The sequence below is a fragment of the Brachycentrus maculatus genome, unplaced genomic scaffold (assembly GCF_059751285.1).
Source record: "Brachycentrus maculatus isolate JH-2025_06_01 unplaced genomic scaffold, ASM5975128v1 h1tg000055l, whole genome shotgun sequence".
Classification (NCBI taxonomy): Eukaryota; Metazoa; Arthropoda; class Insecta; order Trichoptera; family Brachycentridae; genus Brachycentrus; species Brachycentrus maculatus.
This window is the reverse complement of record NW_028280809.1, coordinates 924,219-946,889: the sequence shown is the minus strand read 5'-3', so window position 1 is coordinate 946,889 and position 22,671 is coordinate 924,219. Positions and strand designations below refer to the sequence as shown.

The 22,671-nt window shown below is 31.9% G+C and overlaps 3 protein-coding genes and 1 long non-coding RNA gene across 5 annotated transcripts; 2 read left to right on the top strand and 2 right to left on the bottom strand.

Annotated features, from left to right (window-relative positions):
* The first annotated feature begins 1,774 nt into the window (after positions 1-1,774).
* Positions 1,775-11,417, top strand: LOC148311858 (mitochondrial pyruvate carrier 2-like). The gene is made up of 3 exons (XM_088278079.1): positions 1,775-1,994; positions 2,838-2,878; positions 9,791-11,417. Exons 1-3 carry the CDS (start codon positions 1,910-1,912, stop codon positions 10,046-10,048), a joined length of 384 nt encoding a protein of 127 aa, XP_088134205.1. The 5' UTR covers positions 1,775-1,909; the 3' UTR covers positions 10,049-11,417.
* A 374-nt stretch (positions 11,418-11,791) lies between these two features.
* LOC148311857 (uncharacterized) lies at positions 11,792-15,355 on the bottom strand. Of its 2 annotated transcripts, XR_015839305.1 has the most exons (7): positions 15,309-15,355; positions 15,149-15,229; positions 14,814-14,860; positions 14,607-14,782; positions 13,786-13,875; positions 13,598-13,686; positions 11,792-13,453 (listed from the first exon to the last, which is right to left on the bottom strand). It is a non-coding gene; the product is annotated as an uncharacterized LOC148311857 (long non-coding RNA). The 2 variants fall into 2 exon arrangements; XR_015839304.1 differs by having other exon boundaries at positions 14,607-14,860.
* A 1,512-nt stretch (positions 15,356-16,867) lies between these two features.
* Positions 16,868-18,946, bottom strand: LOC148311856 (uncharacterized). The gene is made up of 2 exons (XM_088278078.1): positions 18,802-18,946; positions 16,868-18,694 (listed from the first exon to the last, which is right to left on the bottom strand). The coding sequence occupies exon 2, from the start codon at positions 18,684-18,686 to the stop codon at positions 18,348-18,350; it is 339 nt and encodes a 112-aa protein (XP_088134204.1). The 5' UTR covers positions 18,687-18,694; positions 18,802-18,946; the 3' UTR covers positions 16,868-18,347.
* A 1,582-nt stretch (positions 18,947-20,528) lies between these two features.
* mRpS10 (mitochondrial ribosomal protein S10) lies at positions 20,529-22,434 on the top strand. The gene is made up of 3 exons (XM_088278077.1): positions 20,529-20,677; positions 20,755-20,987; positions 22,091-22,434. Exons 1-3 carry the CDS (start codon positions 20,663-20,665, stop codon positions 22,356-22,358), a joined length of 516 nt encoding a protein of 171 aa, XP_088134203.1. The 5' UTR covers positions 20,529-20,662; the 3' UTR covers positions 22,359-22,434.
* The last annotated feature ends 237 nt before the right edge of the window (positions 22,435-22,671 follow it).

Below are 22,671 nucleotides of genomic sequence, written 5' to 3'. Positions count from 1 at the left end.
CTAGATTTAGTCATTTTTATTTGGAGTTGTTAGGGCTTTTGGGCTTCTAGGGAAGTACCGCCACTGACATATACATATATGAAAATATTAAAAATTTCTTTTCTCCTAATACCTGCACTTGATGGTCAATAGAGCACTGCACCGCGTCAATTTTTATTACATAAAAAGCAAGGTCAGTCCTGCGCTTCAAGTCACTTCAGTCGATGGTGATATTAAATCAATATTATAGTGAAAAATATTGTATTTATTTTGTTCCCTTGGGAATTTTACCCAGCTAAATGCAAATGCGCTTACCACTACACTACGAAGATGGATTAAATTTATTTTAGTTAGGTACAAAAAGTGAAAAAGCAAAGTAATTGTATTATTTTGTATTTGTATCCAAACATAAAGATGCCAGGTTGTTTACAAGAACCTGCCAAGAGGTTTGTTTTTATTCTTAACACATTAACCACCAAAAGCTGACTAGTCGGTATTTCGCTCCCAACCGTAAATGATCAAACATTGATTAGTTGGTTTTTCAAACGTAAATTCAATTAAATTAATTCAATCAACAACAACATCTGAAACTATATAGATGCAATTTTACATTGGTAAAAAAAGTTGGTGTTATTTTTATTTAATGCGTTGGAAAATAAAGTGTTAATAAAATAATAAATTGTTACCAGAATGAATTAACTTGTTTTGGTAAGAGGACATGGTTTATTGAAAGTGATTACTGTAACAAAATGCGCATAACATTTAGTGCTATTTCAAAATTCCTTGGATACTGCCCCAAACGAAGAATATTCTAGAGCCAAGTAACCAATCTGCTACATTACGAAATGTGTAGTCTGTAGAATATAATATTTTCACGAGTCTTTTTACTGTATTCCATCCAAAAATACAAAAACATGGAAAGAAATGCTACAAATTTTAAAAATTAAGTCCAATTTCCCTAATGAAGAATTTATTTATGTCTTATATTATGTGGTTGGATTATCTCAAACAAGGAATATTTCTTATCTACTTTTTCTAACCCTTATCCTCTCTTTATTGTGAATATGGTACTGCACCGTATCGAAGCAACGTTATCTTAAATTTCACTTACATGAAGGCAAGTGGATCAGTCCTGTATTTTTGGTACCATCCCAATGTGATGGTGTCATAATCCTAATTTTTATTATTATTATAAATATGTTTTCTTCAATTTTGTTTGTGTATTTTAAGCATATCAAGAACAATTTACTAATTATATAATATTGTAAATAATTTTCTTCGTAACCGCGATAGCTTTTTCATTTTATTTGCATTTGCATTTTTCAGTAGGACACGAGAGGCATCATCACAGTATATACGATTTTATAATGCACTCTAATGGACTTAAAAAAAAAACTTTTTAAATCCATAGAGCATAAAGCAGAATGGTTAAAGTTGTCAGCTTTAACCATAGACAAATAATCTCAACCGAAAACCGCGCCTTTTTATATGATAAATCAGTTATGAAAAGTTTTACCGCCAAAAACTTTTCTTTGAAATTAGAATAAACGTTATTGACAGGCATCCTCATCAATATGTTATAATACCTATTTTGTTTATTAATGAACACGTTTATACAAATAAATCATAAGATATTTTTTTCTAACTGGAACTAAATTGAGTTTATTGTAGAATAACTATACTCGTACATTAACGCTCAGGAACGCAAATTCGGATCGAAAAAATGTCAATGTAGATACATATGTACAAACATACAAAGGCTTACATGTTAGATAAATAATACTATCTTGAATGAAAGATTATTTATTAGTTTATACTAATTTAATGATACCACATGATGTCACATCATAATTCGATAAGACGCTCTTGAGTAAGATAATATATACGTTTAATATTGTGTGCAAATTATTGTTCAGTCAGTGACGTTAAGATGTCCGCCTTATACAGATGTACGATTAATTACGTGGATAAGTTTGTGCCTAAAAAAATCAGACCATTATGGGAACATCCTGCAGGTATTACTAGAAATAACAAATGCAATCGTAATTTAAAACATATTTAGGAATGATAATTAAAGAAATGATAATATTTGAATCTGTATCATATGTAGAGAATTTCAGATCATTCAAAATTCGTAAGAACATTTTCATGTTTTCAATCACAGAGTCGTCTATAATGTTTAGTCTAGAAAAAAAACATTGTGCGGTGTCACTTGCGAGAATTGTGAATTTTACACACTGTATAAAGTGATCACTAACCTAAAACATTCAATTACAGATCGTCCTGTAAAAAACTAGATTTTATAATTACCTAACGACCAATTGACTCTGAAATCTAGCTACGGCTTATGCAACACCGCTTATCATGGCCCTACTCAAGCTTCAACTTTATCTATTCTATTTATTTATTCTACTTGTGATCGGATTAAATGAAATTCATGAATGAAAATTTTTGTCAAAAACACTCGTCTAAATACCTAGTTTTCCATATTCTCATTATTATAGACTTCATCGTCTTGGTTCCAATATCAACAAAGATCTTGACAATTCTAAAACTATTTATACACAAATGCGTTTGTAATGTTTGTACCTGAGTAAAACGGATTATTTCGGTCAGAGAATTTTGAAATATTTACTTTCTACAAATAGCCATACATTATACTTATAGAATTATGTAAGAAATATAAATATTATATATCGTATGTTTTAATAAATCAGCAAAATACATCATATAATTCAATTAAATAAAGAGGGTAAATTACAAAAATACTTTTAGGATCCTGAAACACTATTTTAAAAAAGCAATTATATGTATCACATAAATTTTAACATGATTATGATAATATGTTTTTCTTTTAGGTCCTAAAACAATATTTTTCTGGGCCCCTTTAGTCAAATGGGTAGGTTATTAATTATGTATACCGTATATATATGTTTGTTATTGTTATTGTTCATTTCAATATTGTTATTTTATTGTTTACCAAAATGACAAGCATACTATTCAAAATCCATTAGTACACAATATTCAATATTTGACGATTTTTTTCAATTATTCAGTTATTTTATTGTTTACTAAAATGACAAGCATACTATTCAAAATCCATTAGTACACAATATTCAATATTTGACGATTTTTTTCAATTATTCAGTTATTTTATTGTTTACCAAAATGACAAGCATACTAATCAAAATCCATTAGTACACAATATTCAATATTTGACGATTTTTTTCAAGCTGGAAGTGTTAGTACTTGAAATAGTAAAGGTACATATTTTCTTGCATCGAAAAATATATAAATATAATATTGCGATAATTGGATAATAATGTGCCTAGCCTATTTTTACTTTATGCATATTTTTGTTATTTTTATCGCTACTGTATTGTGTCTATTTGTTTAGTTTATAAAAAAATACAATCCTTATAGTCAGAACTTTTTTAAACAAAAGAGGTCCCAGAACTCACTTCATGTCGAGCTTTTTACTTATAAGTATTCAAATATCTTTTAAATATTTATTGCAATACCATGTTTTATCATTTTTTTATGAATTACACATAAATAAAGATTGCAATTACACGTAGGCGCAAACATTATTTATTTTAATTGATTTAAAAAATTTAATTAGAATTAAATTTATCCCTGAAAAAAGGTACCGAAAGCCGTTCCACCGCGTTACAAAAAAATCCCGATAATAAAAATACATACATGAAGCTACTTCTTAAATGCAAAATCAGAACTAGATTTAATTAATTTTAATAACTTTTAATATTATCCACTTAAAAAAAACAGTAAATATTTTTATGACGTGATTCACTCAAATCCCACTATGCAATGTAAAGAAAGTATTTATTTATTGGCATTAAACCATGTTTTAAACTTTTACGTAGCTATTGTATTGTGTTAAGCGATCTTACAGATACAAATGTAGGGTAGACTGGGTACGGTTGAAACAAAGGACGGTTGAAACAGAGCAAATATCTTGCAAACCGTATGCGGTAGGGTGAAGGGTCCAAGGGACGAACAAAGTGGACAACAAGTTCAAACACAAATATCAGTGTTGCATCGCTCGCCGCACTGTGCAGTTGCTTGTAGGAGGTCCTATTGTATTTTGATAACCAAAAGTAAGTATTTTTGTTCTGAGAATTTTCCTTTTATTTATATTATAACGGTTTCTATTGAAACGGTATTATTGAGTATGATTTCCTGTTTGAAATGAAGCTTGTAGAACACGATATAGTGATTAGTTTTAATGTGCCATTATTGTTAACATTACTATTTTCTGTTTTCCACCTAAAGGAGGGGTTGGGGACGGTTGAAACATTTTTTGTGGGTACGGTTGAAACAACATATTTTTTCAGTTTTCCTGTTTTCTAGATGCCGAGAGTACGCGCAAGAAAGACTTCGAGAGGAGAGGTCGACTTGTCGAGGTATACATACGCTGATGAGGAGGTTAAAGCAGGAGATTCACTGCGAAAAGCGTCGGAAAAGCATGGATTAAACCACTGTTCGCTCATTAGATATATGCGAAAGCGAGATGCATCTGGTGAAGAAGAAAATGGGATATGAACCCCACAACGAAGTTTTTAATAAAGAGCAGGAGCAGGAGCTTGCAAAATACTTGCTACTAAAAAAACAGAGAAAGAAGAGATAAGAAAGGAGCATGAAATAAGGTTGAAACGGATGAAAACTAAGTAAGTGAAGAAAAGATTGGATGGAGGAAAAAGTAGAAGGATCGTTAAAGGAAAAAAATAGTCATAATACGCAACAGGAATCATCATCAAAAGAGGACGAGTGCTATTGTCTTGTTTGTCTGTCACTGTATTCAGAGAGCAGATCCGGTGAAAAGTGGATACAGTGCACCACTTGTAAACTGTGGGCTCAAGAAGACTGCACAAAAGGTGGTCTTAGCTATGTTTGCCACAATTGCGACTCGGAATGATCCCAAAGCTAGATTTCCGCTTGATTTATGACTAATCAAAATGACAGAAGTGTTTCCTTTTAGTTTATTCACAGATTATTTTCGTTCGATTTGTTTTTTTTTTAAATGCCATTGTTTTTAGTTGTTTTTGTTCATTACATATCTGTAAACTGATTAATATTGTCATGCGGTGCCATAATTATTTATAACACAAAAATAAATAATGAATAAAACGTCTTACAATATAAATATTGATTTATTTGCGTGTGTTTCAAATGACCCCAATCACTGTTTCAACTGCCCCTGGTATGGGGACGGTTGAAACAAATCGGATATATTTTTTAAATTTGATCTGCCACTAAAAATAACACACCGGGTACTGAAATTATACTTCCCATTAGTAGACAGAAACACGCTCTTGTATTTAAAGCATCTTCATCATCGCTTGACTTGTAAAGAGCAATACTATGGACAATATAAGCAAAATTGTTTCAACCGTACCCAGTCTACCCTACATACTTATATATGTATTTAAAAAATAATTTGTATTTTTTCTTAAAAAAATACTTATTTTTTGTTTTAAAAAGTTTTGTTGTTGTTTTTAATGAATTTTACATATTTTGGTATCCCAGTACAATGAATTTCATTTTCAAATGCCCATTAAAAAACGGCAAACTAAAATTATTTATTTTAGATACTCGCGAATGGTTTACCATCTATGTTAATTATTTTAATAACTTTGACAATTTTCGATTTCATATAATTAGTCTCAAGTCTACCAGACGAAATATTTAAAGAAATTTTTTTTGGCAAACACCTTAAATTGAGTGATAAATTAGAAATGTACGCAGTGAATATTATAGAATATTTTCTTAGTATGTAATTGTCAATTTTAATGTATAGTTAATATCAGATAATATATTCTTCTCACCCTCTTCCGCACCTGATGGTGCATATGGTACCATATCAAATTGCTGCGATGTTAAGTTGATGAATTATTATATGAAAGCAAGATGATTAGTTTTACGCTTCAGGTACCAGGTAGTGTAGGGTAATATCAAATAAATATTATATAGATATTCATATAACATTGTTAATGGTAATATTATTAAATATTCCCGAGTCCTCCAGCTCGGTGGCCAAACACGGTAACCACTACACTATGGTGGCGAACAAATCAATAGTGCCAATAACTGTGGGGAGAGGTTAGCAATAGTTCCCCGTTTACCCTACCTACTTATTTTACAATATCGCGCCTCCGCCGCAAAACAAACGAAGCTGACCCTAAAACTACCCTAATCGTTTTTATTATTTATAATATCCATTAATTATTCATTACATTACCAGGGGGAAAAATTCGTCCTGACTCAATAAAACATTATCTCATTTATATAGCATTTCTTTTTTAATCTTATCTGAAACTTTCGATTATATTAATTCATAAATTTGTATCCACGCAATATGTTTTTATTGTATCTATACCAATTGATAATAATTACAAAGATGCCGGTGATAAGTTACTTCCTAATGTCATTTGTAATTTCGTAAGTATGTACCTAAACAAACAACAACACATGAAGTAAATTTTCATTAATCATCATCGTCCATTTGAATCTAGCGCCCTGTCACTTACTGAAAGGGATGGGAATACATATACCTACAAGTTTGTAAATTAATAAGAACATATTATTATCCCCTCCCTTGTAAGTAAATGCTTGGGCGCCTGCGCCAGTGAACTTTTGTTGGTCCGGCACTGTGCATTTTGTAGATGTTTAATATATTCATTTGAAGAAGAGGGTCGAAGTCGTTTAAAAAACGAGGGCGCCAAATTGGATGAGGCGCCTAGGGCGTGCAAGAAAAGGAGAGATCCTAAACTTCCTGAAAATCTAAAATGTAGTATTTCTCCTCTCGGTTTTTGAATTCTAGGGTGCGACTTTTTTAGCTCTATATATCTACATACATATGGTAAAATTGGACCACAGTCTTATCTCCAAGGGTAGCACGTAAACTTAAACCAAGAATGAGCCAAAAATGCAAAGCCCGGTACTAGTACGCCTGTCCAAACTTAAAACACAGTAAGGGACATTTTTTGTAGTACGTTTTTTTGCATTTTTGGACTAAGTAGCATCTACTTAGTCCAAAAATGCAAAAAAAAATACTACAAAAAAATGTCCCTTACTGTGTTTTGAATTTGGACAGCCGAGTAGACGTCGGGGGTCGGCGTCGGTCGGCGCCAATATTACTCCAATTATTTCACTTGCTTATAATTATTTTAAAATTATTTAAATGGGATAATATTCAAATCTAGATAAAAAACATCGTGAATTAACAAAATTTTATACTGTTTTGTATACTAAGAAGGAATTTATTCACTATCCCAATAATAATCAACAGGTAGACAACTCCTCAAAGGAATCGTACATATTAGTAGTGTACAATTTACACAAGCTAGTACGATTTCGGAAATGCAACCCTGAGTGTCCCACACATTTTTGCCATTCTCCTTTTCATCTTCTATAGTACCTACGCTATTACGCATTGTTTAATGAATGTTCATTTTTTTGCACCGAGTTATTTCGAAATCGTAAGAGAAAAAAGTTCAGCGTATACACAATACATATCGCTCACTCCTTTCAACAACGTCATATTTCAAAAACTTTTGTATATAACTAAATGTATTAGAAATAAATATCAAGCCACTCATTGAACTTTTTACTGCGCAACATATCTTTTTAGGAGAAACCTGAATTTTTTTTCTCCATTTGAAAAATATTTAGGATATTTAAAAAAATAATTAAACAATACATTTTCTTCAAAATGCAAAAACAACACTTTCTGCTCTGTAGCAGGTAAATATAAAGTTAAAAATATGCCGCTTTTGCTGGGATATAGTACATTTTCTGGACATTCTGAAAACATGCACAACTGAAAATTGACGATTTTTGATATATGACGTTGTTGAAGGGAGTGAGCGATATACGTATATTAAAATAAAATAAAACTAAACTAACCCTGAAAGCATTTTATTGTATTCACATTGGGCTCAAAGGAAATAGAAGGAAAGCACTAATGACCTAGAACAGAAATATAATGAAGTAGAAGCCATAGCTGTTCAGTCCAATTTGAATTCACAAAGCTAGGATGCGTCATCGGTGTTTCACCCTTCACCCACCCCTAACGTACATTCTCACTTACTATGACTAACCGCCGCGCCAAAGTTTTAGGTCAAACACTAGCCAAGCCCTGAATTATAACTGTCCTGAAAACTACCTATTAATTTTATCTTCCAACTTAGGTTAGTAAAAATAACATGAGTCACAATTATGTACTCACACATGACATATGACGCCACAAATTCATTTAATTATTAACGTAATTCAAATTTATTCACACATATATATGTATATTCAAATCAGTGATAATATCATAGTATAGAATATATTATATGTTCATGATGTATGCCTTTGTATTTTTTCTTTTTCATATGTATTTGCTTTTTACACATTCCATAGGTACCTACCTAAATATGTAAAAATTACCAAAAAAAATGTTAAAATAGGTGAAATGCTGAAATACGAAAAATATTAATTATAAATAAAATACTTACAGGTGTTTCGCTAGAGATGTTAAAAAACGTTCAGTGATAACTGGATTTTAAACGAAATTTATACAAATATTACATATTTTGTTGCGATTAAATTATTATGAAATCCGAACTTTTTATTGATGTTTCAACAAATATGAAGAAATTCACAACATTTGAGTATGTATAGATCTCTGTTTACAAATGCTGGATTGTGCCTCACCTAGAAACCATTCATATCAAGAAATTTTAATAATGTGGTTGACAAAGATAAGTATCAATTGTCAGTCATGAGTAAATTTTAAACAATGTATAAACTATTCACCTGAACCACCCAATAACATCTGGGAATAGACAGACTTCCACTCAACAAACTTCTTCATCTATGTTGAAATATAAATGAGAGTCTTGAAAGACAAGATGTTTTTGAGAAGGGAATATGGGAGTCTGGGTATTTAAAGCATGGTAGCTGTGTGGGGTCGATAAAAAAATAATTTAAAATAATGTTTCTGTAGATCCTTTGAAAATACCTTTTACTTTCTTGGAATTAAAATTATGAAGTCAAACAATTGACATGACAATAAATAGATCACATAACTTCGCCTTCGTCATCAATATCAATTGCTTTTTTGGTTTCTATTTGTTGTACAAAAATTATTATATACATTAATATTTACAACATTTTGAGTGTGTCCAAATACTTGTTCACAAAATCTGGATTATCTCCAATTACAGGAGTTATTTTCATATTAATATGAAAATAACTCCTGTAATTGGAGATAATCCAGATTTTGTGAACAAGTATTTGGACACACTCAAAATGTTGTAAATAAATTATCTGGTCAAATTATAAGCTTAATAATAAAAATGAAAACGGTATTTTCTGGCGTTTCTCATGTGTGTGATTATAATCCAGGATTCGGATCTCACATACTAATATAAGAGTTTCTGCTTAGTAAAAAAGCTTCTTTACATCTCACCAATAGATGTCTCTAGTGAAGTTCTAGTGATTCAAGAACAAGGTTTCTAAATTGGTTCATATATATATAGAACATCCAAGAATTTGAGTAGTGTGGTTGTCAATAATGGGTAGAATTGGTGAATGTTACACGTGTGTAAAGTGATCACTTAAACCAGCCTATGACGGTCGTCAGCCCCGTAAATGCCCAGACTTCCATATTCTTCTTCATCTTTGATGAGATGTCAAAAAATAATACATTAATCTTGTTTTAACATGAAATTTTATAAGATAAACACCATATAAATGAACTGTCTTAAATTTATATTTTTTAATTCTGTTTTTAATGTTTTAGGGGATGGTGATAGCTGGAATTGGGGACATGCAGAGGCCCGCTGAAATGCTTTCCGTATCGCAGTCTGCCACACTAGCCACAACTGGGTTTATATGGTCCCGGTACTGTCTTGTAATAACACCCAAGAACTACAGCCTCTGTGCTGTAAATGTGTTTGTTGGAATCACTCAGGCTTTCCAACTCTACAGAGCACTATCCTACGCTCAATCTCAAAAGGCACTTGCCATTGCTAAAGAAACGAAGGTTGATAGTTCTTAAACAATATTTACACTTATATATAATACTGCCATAAAACATTGAATCAAGGACTGTGATGTAAATAGATACATGCAGGGCTGTTTTTAAACAAAAAAAGGCCCGGAACTCACTTCATGTCAAGCTTTTTACAAAAAAAATATATTCAAATATCATTTAAATATTCATACAATATCATATTTTATCATTTTGAAAAATTATATATAGATTGTAATTAAGTAAGCGCAAACATTGTTCTGTCTAATTGATGTTGAATATTAATAAAATAAATATCCGTGAAAAAAGGTGCCAGAACTCCATTCCGCCGCGTTGCATGGAAAAAATAGCCCTGCATACATGTATTTACAAAATATATAACCGATAAACATTTGTTTTTAAGAGTTTCTAGTCTCTTATTTTTATATTTTATGAAGCAACATTCCACGAAGCCAATTAATTCTAAAAAAATGAAATGATTTAAATTGATTATGAATATTGATGCACACATAGGTAAAAAGAAATATCATTATATAAAGGGTCCGCCAAATAACTTTTTTTTTTTGAAAAAAGGGCGCAAAACATCGAGTGTAGCTTCGGCTGTGTGGCACGTAGCGCCGTCCTGTTGAAACCAAATGTTGCCAATATCCTCCTCTTCAATTTTTGTGAACAAAAATCCGTTCAACATGGCCCGATAACGATCGCCATTGACTGTAACGGCCACTCCTTGCTCATTTTCAAAGAAAAATGGCCCAATTATGCCTCTGGACCAAAATCCGCACCAAACAGTGACTCGTTTTGGGTGTACCGGCTTTTCAATGTATGCGTGCGGGTTTTCTGTGCCCCAAATACGACAATTTTGCTTGTTTACATACCCGCCAAGATCAAAATGAGCTTCATCCGAAAAGATGATTTTTTTGGCAAAATCGGCATCTTCTGTAAGTCGATCGCAGGCCCACTCAGCGAAGCGAAAACGCATTGGATGGTCAGTTGGCTTCAACTCCTGAACCAATTGGACTTTGTATGGCGTCATACCAAGGTCTTTATGCAAAATTCGTCTCAATGATGTCTCCGAAATGTTCAATTGTTGAGAACGACGGTGAATTGATGTTGATGGCGCTTCACGCACACTTTCTGCCACAACATCGATATTCTCGGGTGTACGCACTGTTTTTGGCTTTTCACGCTTTGGTTTGTCGATGAGGATGCCAGTTTCTTTCACTTTTTTCACAAGATAACGAACATACGGAGCTGACGGTGCTTCTCTTCTTCCAAAAACCGTACGCAATTTTCGCACACATTCTGCAACATTACCATGATTTTCAAAGTAATGTCGCAATATTTCCCAGCGTTGTTCAAGCGTATACACAACCATATTCGCTCAACGGAAGGATAAAACCAAAGATTATATACTAGTAAAGATTGATATCTCAGTCAAATTAGTATGGTAAATGATTATACATGTTGAAAAAAATCAAGAAAATTAAATATTCTCACTATTCACACTAAAAAATAGCCTACGCAGAAAAATCAGCTGATCGATGCACTCGACAGCCTTATAGAGACAAAAAGGAAGAAGAAGCTCAAATGTCAAAATCAAAATAACCTAAAAATGCCATCGACATGAAACTCTGTAAAATGCGTTTCGTCATTTTCCCGCCTTTTCAAGAAAATGGCAAAATACGCATTTTACAGAGTTTTATGTTGATGACATATTTAGGCTATATTGATTTTGACATTATTCAATGAAATTGAAAAATGAAAAAATCATTTAGCTGGTAAAAAGGTTTATTATATCCATACTTTGACTGAACCAGAAGGTGAACCAATTACATACTCGAGTTGTTAGAAGAACTCTTAGTTCTCTTAAACCTATAACCTTCTGGATCAAATCAAAGAAAATTACAATATTACAGGAATATATAAAATTATTATTGTACTTAAAATTACACACACAAAGGGCGCTTGTCCACTACCCGGAATTTTACCCTCCGGCAGTCAGGTTTTGAAAAGTGAAAGCGACTACGACAGTGTAGCGTGATTGAATTTACGCGCAACGTGTTCACGCACCTATCAAGAGCTCCGATCCGAAGAAAGATGGAGTAAAGCACAAGCCAATCCAAGCCAATCGTCGTTTAAAAACGCTAACTGACGTGCCGGACGGTAAAATGCCGTGTAGTGGACAAACGCCCTAAGGGCGCTTGTGCACTACACGGAATTTTACTGTTTGGCAGTCCGGTTATTGCAAATAAAAATGATTTCAACGGTTTAGCTTTAGTGATCGAGTTCATGCTAACCATGATCGTGCACCGATCGAGCGCACCGATCCGGAGAAAGACGGACAAGTGCACAAGCCAATCATCCGTTTTTTCATGCTAACCTGACTGCCGGACAGTAAAATTCAGTGTAGTGCTCAAACTAGGTCCCAAAAAGCCTTCTTGTTTACAACTAATGTGCATTACTTTAAACGAAAGTGCTTAAGGCATTACCAAATATTGTATTTATGTTTCATATCAATAAAGAAATATTGTTAAATACATATATCGAATTGTAAAGTCACCAGGAATACTGAATAGTTTTCTTGGACCTATATATTATAGAAATGTACTTTTAGATATAAATAAATAAGATCGGCCTCATTTAAACAATTTTAGAATAACACAGTGGTAACCTGATCACACACAATAGCTATAGGCTTAAGGCCAAATAAAATAAATTTCTTTGTAGTTAGAACAATACCCTTCAGATCTGCATGTTTAGCACCACTTTCAAAAAAAGAAAAATATTGAGGTTGCTTGTAAGGTGTGTAAAGCCCTTTTATCCTAATAGTTAAAGTGTGATCGAAAAACATTGCACTTCGATAAATCCATTTTGTAAATTGAAATTTACATGAGGACTCATTTCATAAAATATAACAATTACAAGTTTTTACTGATCTATCATTATTATGATATATCATAATAATAATATATAATTTTGTATTCTTTTGTTTTTAAATTATTAAATAATATGTCATTAATGCCGGGTTTCAGCCTAATTAAGTATAGTTATTTTTCAATGGTTACTGGAGAACGCAAAGCAGAGTTTAGCCAGTAACCTGTAGCCCTTAGGTCCTTCTGTATATAAAGCGATAGCAAGAGCTTTATCTTTTCAGGTATATCATTTACCTTTTATGGCGATGCGATTGTTTGATCTGACATTAAATAAATCTATAAGGAATCAGATTTAACAACGAAAGGTATTGTACTAATACTTTCCCCTCTTTATATCTACGAGCAGCCATGTGCCATTGTTCAAATGTTGTCGATTTCTTTTGAACATATCAAAGTTGCTTCTTCGTCTTCATCGCCCATGTTCAGCTTTTGATTCCTTGGAGTCAGATTAGAAACTCTCGATTCTCCAATAAAATTGACAAAACGGGTGGCTGTACTCCTAAAATAAATTATATTCCATCAAATGTAAAGTAGTAAAATATTTTAACATAGAATTCCACAGAAACGTGTATAATATTAAAAGGTGTGTATGAGAACGAATGAATAAGAAATTTGATAATTACATTAATGGGAAGATACATACCACATGGTTCAGTAGCTAATAAAAAGGGTCTGCTAGCTGCTGATTCCATTGGATAGCTCTGCTAGTACTCGGTAACACGGAATAAAGAGCTGAAAATTTTAACTTAATTAATACCAAGACATAATATATTGATTTTAAAATATTATTGAAGTAAAAAAAATGATTCCACAAAAGAAAAAGATACATACACCGGGGTTCAAGAGTAAACAAAGAGGCTCTGCTAGCTGGTCATAATAATTAGAGAGCTCCGCTAGCACTAGATAACTCGGAACGGAGAGCTGTAAGAATATAATTAAATTAATATTAGGTATGTAATAGAGCCACAAGAATCTATATACATGTATATGAGAAATAAAACCTCGATAAAATGGACTAATTGGAGAGAATAGGTTAGAAAATAGGTTTAAAATAAACATTTTTTTCTTGTTCAAAATATGAACACTGTATTTAGATATAAATAAACAATGCAAAACTAAAAAAAAATATTGTCTTCGAACACTCGTCGTGAAGTGATGTTGCTGTTTGATATCGATACGCTTTCAGTAATCCTGCTTTGAAATGTTTTGTTTGCACTCTTTCAAAAAACAACATTTTTTTTTAATCAACCCTCTAAATTTACGAAAATGTGTACAATATAGTAGAACTTCGTTATCTGACGAGTAGTTGATAAATGTTATTAGATCATCGAGATGCGATCTTAACACTGAAAACTTAATTTTTTGCAGTGTTATTTCTTCTTTGCTATCTTCGCTTTTATCCTCTCTTCTAAGGTTCACTTTTTCTATTTCACTTTCAATCATGATACAAGTAGAAGTACTTCTTGATGACTGCAACTACCCATTGTAAAACATCCTCCTCACCACTTCGGCATTGTTATGTATTGTCCTATAGAAATCAGGAACTTCAAACCCTTCTAAATCTGTCATTGTATATATATTGCGTGTAACATAGTACAAAAAAAATAGGTAATAAAATAAGCATAATAAACATCAACAGATAATTAACTTACGTCGTATTTCGTTGCTAAAGAATACTCGTTTAGCAGAGGCAGGTTGAGGAAGGATCCAATTAGAGATAAATTTAAATCTAGCGCACTGATATTAAATAACATCCCTTCGTTCGTTCGTTCACAGGGAAAATGTATATCTCAAACATCAATTCTTGATTTGGATTCTCGAAACAAATTCGATTCTCGAAACTCAAAAACAAAAACGAAGATTCGTTTTGTTATATAATGCCTGATTGAAATCTTATCCATACACCCTGAAATAAAATAGAGATTTGTAAAAACCATTACAATTAAAATATAATAACATAAATATGTAATATTTTGAATAATTTTAAAATTAAACGGAGAAAACAAGTGCGTAGTAAAATGGCCGTCTAAATTCGGTTGAATTCAAGATTAAATATACGAAGATTAATTTCAATGTATAGTTACATACAAACTATAAATAATAATTTAAAAAAAAAACATTAGTTTAACGTTACACAACATAATGAAAGTGATAATGCAGAAATGATAAACATCAGCAAATAATTTAAACTTACGTTTCTTGCACAATATATGTTTGGCAGTGAAACATTGATTCCTTTTGGATTGATATAGAATGCCTAGTTGAAATCTTACACCTGAAACAAAACAGAGATGATATAAACTAATAATATTTGTATAAACCATTTTATTTCAAATTATTCCAAAAAAAATTACCCGTGATAATGGAATGGTCCGCGAGACGACGGGAAAACGGCCATCTTGGTGAAGTTTTGTTTACCTACCGAAATCATATGTTTTGATGGTTGGGGAGGGGGTAAACCACAGTTGAAATGATAGAAGGTATTTTTAAACTCGTCTTGTTCTGCGCATGATGTCATAATTTAGCCCATTCAGGTCCTCGGATACGTCATTCGGTAAATAGCTACTGCGCAAGGTCTATCGAAAAATTTATTTTTTTCCCCTTCATACCCTTCTTACCGCAGGAATCAAAGATGGCCGCGAGATATCACAGGCTGGATAAAACTAATTATCTGTCAAATCAGACATGAGCTAAGTGTTACCATTCACGAAATAAGCACTAGTTGAAAAAAAAAACTTTAGATGGCGGACCCTTTATATTAAAATTAAAAGAATAAATATAGTGATAACGTGGATGGAAAATACTATATAGTATTTATCAAGTGTTAAAATTCTTGATACCGCCATGTTTTTTTTACGACTGCCTGGATTTTAATTTATACATTTTTAGCTACTAATAAATAAAGTGTACCTTTTTTATGTGATTATGTACTATATTCGTATAAAAAATTCAGAATTGATTGAAAAAAGTGTTTTTTTTTATACATGCATTTCCCATTTTTGTTTTTTATTACTTTATATCGATTTTATATAGTTTATATCTATAAATTACCACTATTTTATGCATAACCCAGATATTAAAACAAACAAAAATATAAATATCCCTTATCATGCATCTATTGATAATATTATCTATTGTCCTTCATACTTATCATATCCAGTCAAGCAGAAATTCCATCCTTAGATTCAAATAAACAAATAATATTGCAGAATTCATTCTAATTAAAATAGGTTTTAACATAACGACCTAAATATGATGGTACCTCTTTAGTTATATTCGATTTTATTTTAGGCTTGTCATTCTTCATATTTGTCAGATTTTATTGCCCAAGAAATGCAAATTGAAATATAAAGTCGAGAAAAACCACCCACGTTTTTACCCTAGCCTTGTTGAAAACTTCTCTGCTGGCAAGAAAAATATCAATAACTAGAAGAAAAATAAAATAGGTAAAAAAAATTACCCGACTAACTAAAGGAAAGTGTATCTTTTTACTTTTTAAATTGACTATGTAGATAAAAATGTGCACAATCATCTCAATATCTAACAGTTAATCTAATAGTCAATAATGATTTGGAAAGTAAGGAAACAAAATTATATTCATTCACTATTTAATCAAAATAAAAAAAAGACTAGTTCATCAAAATTCTTTTAGGTTGGAAAAAAAATTTATTAAGCATCTCTAAACATTTTCTGTATATTGATATTCCTTTTAGATTCCGAGTATGTATTAGTTTGTACCTAAGACTAAAAATAAATTATAATTTAACTAGCCATTAGCTTTTCAATATCTTAACACAATGGATCAACTATTCAAAGCACAATGGTACATCCGTGTATGGTCGAGAATGAACGGAACTCTCGAAATATCAGGTATTATAAGGTATAAAATGGATAATTTAATAAAAGAGTCATAGCAAGTATAAAATTTCAATTTATTTACCAATAAATACAAAAACTATTAGTAAATAGTGGAAAGAAAGGTCATGTAAGTACATCAAATTCAGTCATCATTGTAGTAATGTCCAAAAGTGAAACTGTGCTCACTCTGGACATACATATTTATATTTGGTATTTATATCAACACGCATTAAATGCATCAATATTTAAAGTTAAGATCTTCTTTACGAATGTTATTTGAAGACATGCACATTGCGACATTCATTGACCGACTCGCTGTTGTATCAAATAGCTACGCACGTTACTCAGCTTTTTGAAATATGATTTCCGAGTACTTTAATAGCAGAATGCATCATAACAAATTCATCTGAGCTGGATTATCAATTGATAACAAACTCACTTCCACAATAAATTTGGAGAGTAAAAATCATTGAAGAAAACATCAAGAAGCTCATCAATACAGGAATATATTGATAACATTGGATACATAAGGCAAACATCACATAAAATGATTCTCAATATTAAGAGAGAAAGCCGTTGAGAATCTAATTTAGCACCACAAGTTGGATTAACACAAGGTAACGGCATTACGCAAGTCCCTTGTGTTATATCCACATTTGGATCTAAGTCAATGTATTCATATATATCTCTAAAGACAAACTCTCATTCTACCAGATTAGTTGAAACACCTAAAATGGGTTTGTGCGAATCAGCCCGTGCACAATATGCACAAATATTAATACTAAACATTATCTTAGTAAACACAACTTAAATAAACATATCACTTTTTGTTAGTTTAAACCGAGAGCAAATGATACTATAAATCGTTTAATACATATGCCATTACTATATGAAAATTTAGTCAGTTACAAAGATGTACAAAAGGGAAGACAGAGGACTACGTCCAGGAAGATTATTTTTTTGAACAATACATTTTTTTAACACATGTGAGAATGATCATGATTTTTTTTATAATTAATCCAAAAGATTTGTTTCATAAATATTAAGGAATAGTATTAAACAAAATTGTCTCAGAGAAAGAGTTTCCCATATTCTAAAAAAGCTACAAATTGAAAATTAGGTACATGGTAAATATTACAGCAAATTTAAATGAATAAGACGACACAAGTGGATGAAAAAAACTAAACTAACAATATTGGAATGAAGAGGGAAAAAATGTGAGGACCATTGAATTTTTAGGAATGAACAGGCTTTGGCAGTAAAATAGAAATACAAATTAGGTAATTAAATTTCATCAGTACAGACATTGGTCCCTTTCTACGTAGTTTAACATCTTATTTTAAACAAGATATTTTTTACATATTGAATAAGTTATGTGAACATATTTCGTAACAAGAAGATTTTTGGTTGTCATTATAATAGAGAAGAAATGATTTAAATACATAATACTGAATCGAGTTGTCATGTTGTCTTTATAGCATATATAAATATGTTGTCTTGTCAAATAAAAGCTGTTAGCAATAAACGAAGACAGTCTACCATAGACCGGAGGAGAAGCCGCCCGGAGGAACCCTGGCCCTAGCTGCAGGTTCGGAAGGTTTGACTTCTACTGGTTTGGGTGTGCACACGGGCCCGTCGCCGGCAGGACTCGCTTCCTTTGCGCCATTTTGCTTCGTTCCGTTGGAATCGTGGTTTTTACCCATAATTTCGCCCATCATAGCAGAATTCTGCTGGTTGTTCTTCGGTCTGGGCTTCAGGACTTGCTCCTCGGGAGGGGCGAAGATGTCTGTGTGTCCACCGCCCGGCGGTTTTAATACGCGGCTGCTGATCTTAGCATCTCCGGAAATTCCCACGTTTACACTGGTAGAAGACATCTTCAAATCTGAGAACAAAAGAACACGGATTTAATTTTTTTGCTACAGTGACTCACTCACGCTTCCAGACAATTATCCACAATTAAAAACCAAAATACACTTTGGCATAACTTACATTAAACCTTGGGGTTATAAGGCTGATGTTATCGACTGTCTTTGAGGGAAGGTAAAATTACAATAAAATTCGAGTCGGTTTTTAATTTCAAATCAACGCCCAACAACGGCAAAACGAACTCTCGCACTCTGCTTTTCACCGGTTTGAAACGGGAAACGGTTTTGCGGATACGGATCGAAGAAATTGTCAAAAGAGAGAAACGACCAACTTAGTATATTTCTGTCTCTGTTTAACTCATTTACATTCTATGTATTGTTTCATTTTACCTTACCAAATGATTTCTCAAATTGAGTCAAATGAGGTCTTCTTTTTATATAATTGTTTACTATCCTCCCACTAATTAAATATAATTATAAAAAATTTATCATAAAAAAATTAGTTTACATTTAATTGGTAATATTCTTTACCGTTCCCTCACTATAAACACAATGGAGTTTATATGTTGAGTTCTCGGGCAATGACATAAATTTGGGTGTATCCACAAACATAAAAGTATATCATGACCTGAATAAGTACCTATCATTATTATGTTTTCTCTACCACACGCGATATAGGTATAAAACTTGATATTAGACGTAGATAATAATTACGATGTTATAAATTATTTAAAATCAAATTTAATCAGTTGAGAGAAAGTGATTGGAAAATTCAAATAAAAAGCATCAACTTTTTTACCACCCTTCATGCTATTTCCGTAGAATAAGGAAGAGAGAGGATAAAGCATCAAACTACCATGTATTTATTTGGGTACATTATGCACCTCTTCCATATCCGTGCACACGTATGCGTTGATTATTTCTACTCCACATGTCTACATTTGAATATTTTATGTATATTCAGCCTTCCTTAGCTTCTACTGAAGTAAAAGGTAAGGTCTCGTAAATATCAAAATCATTCCAATTTAGTATATTTTTTTTTGAATTACCTAACGTCCAAGTGACTCTGAAATCTAGCTACGGCTTATGCAACACCGTTTATCATGTCCCTACTTAGGCTTCAACTTTATAAGTTTCATAGTCTATGCCTACTTGTGAGTGGATTTTCTCTTTATGTTTAAAGTTACTATAATTTCATGTAATTCATGAGTGAAAATTCTAGGCAAAAACACTCACACAAATACAGTATTATTCCCTCAAAAATATTTAATGGATTTATACCTATTGATAATTTATCTTTTTGAAATCTTTCTTAAGAGAAAAAGTAAAAAAAAAAAATTATATATAAAGTTTTATTTTATAAGTTTCAACCTAAATTATATCATCGGTCTCCATTTTTCATTAAAAAATTAAGATGTTGGTTAATATTACATATTTTATAATATTGGTTTTAGTTTTGAGAGAAGTTTAAAAGGAACAATGACATAGAATAAATACTCAAACATATATTTTTTTGGGTTCTCTTTGAATTTCCAAAAAAAACATGTTCTATTTATCGTTTATCGAAAAACAGCATTAGCAGAAAATATCTTATTCCTGATGAACAAAATGAAATATTTCGGAATCCCGAATTCGGAATACTTCATGTTTGGAAAAAAAAAACTTCATGTGTTGGTTTTTGTAAAATAAATACTCAAATTGAAAATAAATATACCATGATTACAATTATATTGTCATATTAGTACAGTCATGATAGTTGATATTTAAATCCACAAAGTTAGTTTCATTTTTCACCGGTTTGCAGCAAGTGTTTTGAAGCATGTATATTGCCATCTTGCGAGAAACAAATGCCCTTACCAGGTGTACCAATCTTGAATCTGAACTGTGTACTGTCAATTTTTTAGGTTATTTCTTGCAAATTCCGGATTTGTATTTGATTTAAGTTCGAATGAGTTATTAACTACGTTTAAGGAAAAAAATATATCATGAATATATTAAGGGTACGTTGTTATACGTTTAACTTCTAGGAAATATATTTTTTTATTCAGATAATTGTTATTTACTTTTATCCTTTCAGAACTCCTTCCGTAATGGTTTACTATTAAGAAATTTAGTTCAAGATTCGTTTTACTCTACAACAGTAGAAACTGTGCCAAAACAGGCTACGACCATAGTCACACAGGCAGAACCAGATAAATTATTCAAAAGAGTTGAGTTAGAAATCAAAGGAAATGATCCAGCTGTTCTTAAAAGTTACTCATGGTTCACGACAACAGCAGCTCTCCAACTAGGAGTCGAGGTTGGAAAAAGGTAAAGATATGGATGAATTCAGCAGATTTTACCCTCGTAATCTGTTTCACTAACATTTCATGTATGGATCTAAGTCAATATAAAATTATGAGTTAGGCACACGGGTTTGGTATTATCTATATATTTATAAATAACTAAATTTTGCAGTTTAAATTATATAATGTCACACTTGGATTGTATTTTCTTTAAAGAAGGATAGAATTAAGTTTGAAAAGTAAAATTCTACCTACAATAGCTACCTTTATATGTATACAGTTTGAAATGTTCTGCATGCAATAGCACATGACAAACTACGTGAAAGATTGTGGGGTCGGTGTGAACAACTAATCACATGCTTCTTCGCAAGATGAGGAGTATGCACACCGCTTTTAATAGTGCACTCTTTCCTATGTCGTACTTACCTTACCTTTAAACACTTTATCTCTCACAAAAAAGTACTCTTACTGTATCATTACAATCACAGGAACTCATGTTGATGTTTTTAATTTAAAAAAGTGTTTTCTTTTCTTTTCCAATTTTCTAGCGAATCATATGTGTCTCTACTACAGAGACTGCTGGGTTCATGATGGAATATTGGGGAAATCATTGTTCGATGTTTGCCCAAAACATAAAAGAGGGGCGTTAAGGACCAAGCAATGCCTCCCTAAGAAGGCCGGGCGGGCCTAAGCCAGGGGTAGGCAAATGGCGGGCCGCATGTGGCCATATTTACGTGCCACCAGCAAGCATTTTATAAAATATATTCAATTTAAAATTTCCATCACAATACTGCATTTTCTCAGCTTCCCATGCAGTTGTCTACATCTAAGGAGATACATCTATTGACAGTACCACCGTAGGCAACAATTGTTTCTTAATGCAGTACAAATTTTAAAAAAATATAAAAATCTTTGAATTAAAGATGTTTTTAGTGTGGCTCGCGGCCAATATTTTATGTATAATGTGAACCAGCAGCCAAAAAATTTGCCCACCCCTGCCTTAGGCTATACTCCGGGTATTGATTGAATTATTATTTGAAGATGTAAAGAAGAGTACATTATTTTTTATCAATCTCTTTCTCTTTTTATAAGTTAGTATAAATTCTTCATTCAATTCTTTTTTTTCAGTTGGGCAATTAGAAAAGCGGAGAAGGAGAGGTTCACATTGCTAAAATGCGTTCATATTTTTAAGAAGCACAAGGTGCAATATGAAATTAGGACATATTATCGCTTTATTCACCTTCACAAACTAACTGGATCTACTTCCGATACTCTACTGGAATATTTAGAAAGGAATTTACCTGAAGGTGTTGCTATGAAAGTTACCAAAGTAGAAATTCAGAGATGCCCGGAATATTTATTAAAACCCCCCAGCAATGAACAAGATCCTATCTGAACAGTTATAACATTTTATTAGGTTTATTTTATATATTAGTTGCTATAAAAAATAAAATATTTGATTAGTTTAATAATGTATTTCATTTCACTACCCACTACCATCTCTCTGTTTTTCAACAAAACACCACACATGTCTAACTTGGTACATTTTCCTCAGTTTCCATATATCTAGTCATTTGCATGCCAAAAATAATGTATGCCTCCGATTTATCCGTGTTGTAAACGATGTTCTCAAACAACATTGTCTATTCGCTATGTAACTTTGTTTTCATCATAGACAAATTTCCGGAAAAGTGTGGTATCAATTATTT

Bases quoted from the DNA above. Each gene is read 5' to 3' on its own strand.
- mRpS10 (XM_088278077.1), top strand. The intron at 20,988-22,090 runs GTAAAGATATGG...CTTTTTTTTCAG, and splicing joins GGAGTCGAGGTTGGAAAAAG to TTGGGCAATTAGAAAAGCGG.
- LOC148311856 (XM_088278078.1), bottom strand. From the start codon at position 18,686: ATGTCTTCTACCAGTGTAAACGTGGGAATTTCCGGAGATGCTAAGATC.
- LOC148311858 (XM_088278079.1), top strand. From the start codon at position 1,910: ATGTCCGCCTTATACAGATGTACGATTAATTACGTGGATAAGTTTGTG. The intron at 1,995-2,837 runs GTATTACTAGAA...TTTTTCTTTTAG, and splicing joins ATTATGGGAACATCCTGCAG to GTCCTAAAACAATATTTTTC. The intron at 2,879-9,790 runs GTAGGTTATTAA...TTAATGTTTTAG, and splicing joins GGGCCCCTTTAGTCAAATGG to GGGATGGTGATAGCTGGAAT.